The 5,370-nt window shown below is 32.5% G+C and overlaps 1 protein-coding gene across 2 annotated transcripts; it reads right to left on the minus strand.

The window, feature by feature from the left end:
* Positions 1-317: 317 nt before the first annotated feature.
* LOC109056358 (microtubule-associated proteins 1A/1B light chain 3C-like) lies at positions 318-2,242 on the minus strand. Of its 2 annotated transcripts, none has more exons than XM_019073562.2 (4): positions 2,139-2,242; positions 1,969-2,024; positions 1,792-1,898; positions 318-814 (listed from the first exon to the last, which is right to left on the minus strand). In XM_019073562.2, exons 1-4 carry the CDS (start codon positions 2,194-2,196, stop codon positions 625-627), a joined length of 411 nt encoding a protein of 136 aa, XP_018929107.1. In that variant the 5' UTR covers positions 2,197-2,242; the 3' UTR covers positions 318-624. The 2 variants fall into 2 exon arrangements, with proteins under 2 accessions (XP_018929107.1, XP_018929106.1); XM_019073561.2 differs by having other exon boundaries at positions 1,969-2,036; positions 2,139-2,229.
* Positions 2,243-5,370: the final 3,128 nt, after the last annotated feature.

A 5,370-nucleotide genomic window follows, 5' to 3' on the forward strand; every position in this document is an offset into this window, starting at 1 on the left:
AAAGCAGTGAAACGTGACCCGCAGTAGCCCACATAGATGCTGTTGTGCATTGATTAGTTTTGACCCAAGTAATGAGAAATGAGTTTTAAAATGTCACTAATATAGTGGGTTTATTGTAGATTTCCTGTCTTTAAAGCATTCAGTTTGACACGATGAAAAAACACTCCTGCACCACAATTGATGCAACAAGAAAACAAAAGCTCATTTACGGTATATTCCTTTAAAACGATAATGAATTGCCGTTATAAATAAAATGGCTTTGCTTTAACATGGCTTATTAAAGACAATACTTTGGAAGAAACCCAGATGCAACAGTGTGCAGCATCAAACATGAACAATAGCCTTTATTTATTTTTTTATCACCACATGATTAACCAACGAACGTTTGACATTCAGTTTTATTAGTCAGGCGTTTCCGATGACGCTTCTGCAGCACATGAACGAACACGTCTCCCTCTAGTCATCGATGCATGGATTAAAGATTTTATTACTCAATTAAAACACACAATAGAAAAGAATAGTACATCTAAAAAGCTAATGTTATATACACAGACTTAAATATTTAATCACAGTTCAGTGAAGTAAATGAGACCCGCCAAACCCCCCCGACGACATCTGGACACGTCACCTGTTATTATTATTATTATTACTACAGTGTCCAAACATCTCCTGTGAGGCGTAAGTCATGTAGAGGAAGCCGTCTTCATCTTTATGGTCCTTGTAGAGCTGAGCCATGGTCAGAGACATGCTGGCGATGCCAGAGTTATTGATCAGCAGGTAGAAAGCTTGACTGGGCATCAGGGTCATCCGATTCCTGAGAAACCAGATCAGACACGAGGAAAAGCCCCAGCGTGAGAAAGCGCTTTAATCCAGCCAGGTGACCATCAGCTGACGCCTGGGCCGTTCACTGGACCTTACTACCAATACTACTGCAGTATATGGGAAATGCGTGAAGCACACAACCAATATTATATGCTCCATAATCTACTAATTTTGCGTGCATGTATAGTGTACATTTAAATATATTAAAGTTTCACATTCATTACATGCACTAATAATATTTGAATGTGAAATATTTTAAAAAGTTACACATTATGTTTATATTAACTTTCACACTCATAGAATATTAATTTGATAATTGCATTGTTTCACATTCATAAATTATATGCACTGATAATGTATGACATTATATGAATGCAAAATTCTCAAAAAATATAAACATGATTTTACACATTAACATTTATAAAACAATACAATAAAAATCTATTGATTTATTAAATGTGAAAACCTATGCTACATGTATAGATTGCTTCACATTCAGACGTTTGACATTTATAGAATCGTAATACAATTAAAAATACATATTTTTTAATAATCTAAATAAAAAAAATTTCAACATTATGAATGTAAGAACTTTAATACACATAAAAACTTACATTTTATATTAAAGCTTCACATTCATGAAGTCATAACTTATTAAATATATTAATACACTTAAAATATATAATATAAATAAAAATTAACTTTTATTAGTATGTAATTGTTTTATGAATGTGAAAAGGTTTCATTCATAAATATAATTTAAAAAATAAATTTGTATTAAATTTAACAAAAACAGAATTTTATGCATGTGGCCATTTTGTATAGCCTATTAGTCAAGTTTAACGTTCATAAAGTGACAAATTAAGTACAGTTTTACACTGCTTTATGAAAATAACTAGCTTGTTTGGATAGAAATAAAGTTGCTTTAGACATTCAGGATACAATTTAGATACACACATGAAGACAGACCTGATGATGGTCACGAACTGACTCATGGTGAGCTCCTGAGGCACGAGGAACTTGGTCTTATCCAGAGGAGGCAAGTACTTCTCTTTCTGATATCTCTCGATAATCACCTGAAACAAACACTCATTAACGCAAACAGCCGGGAACGGATGAACTAAACTCAAAGCCGGCGTTTCTTACCGGGATCTTAGTCGGAAACTTAGTTCGGATTCCTGCCACCTCTTGTTTCCTCGTTGCTGATACGTAATCAATATTTCAAAATAAAGAAATGAATAAAAAATAGCAAAGACAACTTTTGCATTTCACAGCATGTCAGCAGAGGGTCTCGTGTGTGATATAAAGACACATACCTAAACTCTTCCTCAGTTTGAACGGTTTGGGATGCTGTGTTTTCTCCAGCGGAGGCATGTTGTGTCGCACCTCTGACCCGCGCGCACTAATTAATCGCGAGGCGCACTAACACTAATTAAATACCGCGCCGGCGGTGACGTCACGCGGCTTACGCTACCCACGTCACCATTCAATAAGAATTATTAAAACACAAAAACATTTGCTCGCAAATTAAATCCATAATTAATGATGTAGCATTACATAAGCACCTTATCTCATTCAGAAGTAAATAGGAATATTTAAAACACAAAATTTTCTATACACTTTAGTAAAAATGTAAGTAAGGCCAGAACACAATTGGAGTTAGAATTAACAAGAGAATTAAACTATTTATGTAATAAAAGTAAATAATGGACAACTAAATTACTAATTTTATCCTTGCAATCCAAAATTGATGATTTGTATACTCAAAAAGCTAAAGGAGCATATAAGATCTAGAGCTTACAGATGGATGGAGAGAGGGGGAAAAGTAATAATTATTTTTGCAGACTTGAAAAATGCCATAAATTCTCTGTATGTGAACGGAGTTATAAGTACCTGCCCTAAAATGATTTCCTCAGAGATTTTTCAATTCTATAGTTCTTTATATAGCTCATTCTTTTCTGTATCAGACTGTAATATTGTCTTTGATAACATACACACTAGCATACCGCAGTTAGACCAAGAATGTAAAGACTTACTGTAAGCGCAGCAGACATAAAAATAGAGAAATTAGATAAAGCAATAGATTAATTATCTTCAGGAAAATCTCCAGGCCCTGATGGCCTCGCTTCCAAATTTTATAAATTCTTCAGGGAAGATTTGAGAGAACTATTATTTCGAGCCTTTCTCGCATGTATCCAGAATAATTCACTATCTTTGACTATGAAACAAGGTCTAATTACTCTTATCCCCAAACTGAGTAAAGATGCACGACATATGGATAATCTTCGCCCCATCACTTTACTCAACTGAGATTATAAAATTCTAGCTCATATATTTTCCAATAGACTCAAGAAAAACATAAATCAAATAATTAGTGAATCACAGTCTGGTTTTATAAACGGCAGATCAATGCATAATAAGATTATTGTGAATGTATTGAGGATGATTGCTATATTCTCTTTTTAGATTTTAATAAGGCATTTGACACGATCAAACATAATTTCATATTTACATTTCATGAAATGTATTTCTTTTATAAAAATGTTATATAAAGACGTCAATAGTTCAATCTCTGTTTCATTTGGAACATCCCAGAGATTCAACATTTCACAAGGAATAAGACAAGGATGTCCCATTTCCCCTTTTCTATTTATCTTAGCAGTAGAAATGCTTGCTATCTTGATAGATAAAAACAGCAACTTTAATATACTCAGTGTATTTGGAAGACAGATTGGTGTAAGTCAGTTAGCTGATGATACAGTGATCTTTATGATACAGGAGCAATTTCAAATTAATTAAGCCATTCAACTATTTAATCTCTTTTCCAAAGCATCAGGCCTACACTTAAACTTGAATGAGTTACTAGACTCTTTATGTAATATACTAATAAAAACATGTGTAAAATGTTTGGGGATAACTATTACTAGAGACGGTAATCAAAGTGTCCAAGAACATTTTGTTAAAAATCTTTCAAAAGCAAAAACTATTCTCAATAACTGGCTACAAAGAGATATCTCAATTTTTGGAAGAGTTTTATTGACTAAAATGGAATTACTGTACTCTCCAGGTTTGTTTATCCAGCCTCCTCCTTAGCTATCCCACCTCACTTACTAAAAGAATGTAATTAACTTTATCTGGAAAAATAAGCATCACTATATTAACAAAACTGATTTAGTTCACAGTTACGAAGAAGGGGGATTAAATGTTATTGAATAGTGTTTTAAAAACTCAATGGTTAAGATCATTTCTTTGTAATACAAACTGCTTATGGTTCATTGTCTCTTCTTCAATATTTGGGAAAGTAGGTGGCTTGTAATTTTTGATTAGATGTGACTTTGATTGATTCGTCCAAATTACCTCTTAAATTGTCTGCATTCCATCAACAAGTTCTCCTGGGTTGGAAATGAGCATTTCCTCACAAATTTAATCCACACAAAACTTGTATTTGGAACAATCGTTTTATTTTGCACCATAACAAAGCTTTATTTTATGAAAACTGGTTTCAATATAATATTCTTTCCCTATTGGTCATGATAGACAATCATGGAAATGTTCTCAATTACAAGGGTTTCTGTCTTTGTATGTCATCTTAAAGAGTTTTACAATGTTAATGCCAAACCAAAAAACATGGTATTGTTAGTAAAAGGGATTCTTTCACATTACTCTGTGACATTCTCTCTCCCATCTCCTTGTCTCGGTGAATTGTTTATTAGATATCATAAATGTAACAACAAATATATTAGAAGTGTCTTCATTGATAAACTTCATCCAAATAGAATTAAACGATATTATGTTTTCAAAGAATCTAACCCTAAAGAGGTGAAGGAAATGAGAATGAATTATCTTATCTTTCCAAGTCTCCCTAAAGTGAAAGAACTTCATTTTAAGATTATAAATGATTAAAGACCAAAAACACTAAAATAACGTTACAAATGGAAACATCAACCCTTTGTATTGTTTTATATATATATATATATATATATATATATATATATATATATAAATATATTATATAATAACAATACAAAGAGTTGAAGAGTTGATGTTTCCATTTGTAACATTACTTTAGTGTTTTTGGTCTATGCATACTAACTGCTATGTAGCCTATAGGTTAAGGGGAGTGTGCAGATGCACAGTGTCACAGGTAAATGAGGCTTTGAACGGATCTTTGTGTTGTTCACAGGTTTCACCTTCTCAGAAATGGACGCATGGGTGTGTCAAACAGAGATTTGTATTGTAGTGTTGTATAACAGGTCGTGCATGACATGACATGACCACTTAAACGAATGAATCCATTGTGAAATCATGGCACAAGCATTTGCTCGACTCTTCATTATGTTAATGCATGTATTTAATTTAACCTGCGTTCTTTCATTAATTACTGTACTGTTATTTAAATTTGCATGACTTGTTTTATGCGACTACAAAAATAGGCTAGTCTTTATTCAAAATAATTTAATTAATTTTGTTTTCGTATTCTTATTTTATGTATTTATTTAAATCGGTATTTTCGTGTCTTTATTTATGTTGTGTCTTCACTTTGTTTGC

The sequence above is a fragment of the Cyprinus carpio genome, chromosome A11, assembly GCF_018340385.1.
Source record: "Cyprinus carpio isolate SPL01 chromosome A11, ASM1834038v1, whole genome shotgun sequence".
Lineage (NCBI taxonomy): Eukaryota > Metazoa > Chordata > Actinopteri > Cypriniformes > Cyprinidae > Cyprinus > Cyprinus carpio.

Bases quoted from the DNA above. Each gene is read 5' to 3' on its own strand.
- LOC109056358 (XM_019073561.2), bottom strand. From the start codon at position 2,196: ATGCCTCCGCTGGAGAAAACACAGCATCCCAAACCGTTCAAACTGAGG. The intron at 2,037-2,138 runs GTATGTGTCTTT...TTTGAAATATTG, and splicing joins CAAACTGAGGAAGAGTTTAG to ATTACGTATCAGCAACGAGG. The intron at 1,899-1,968 runs GTAAGAAACGCC...TGTTTGTTTCAG, and splicing joins AGTTTCCGACTAAGATCCCG to GTGATTATCGAGAGATATCA.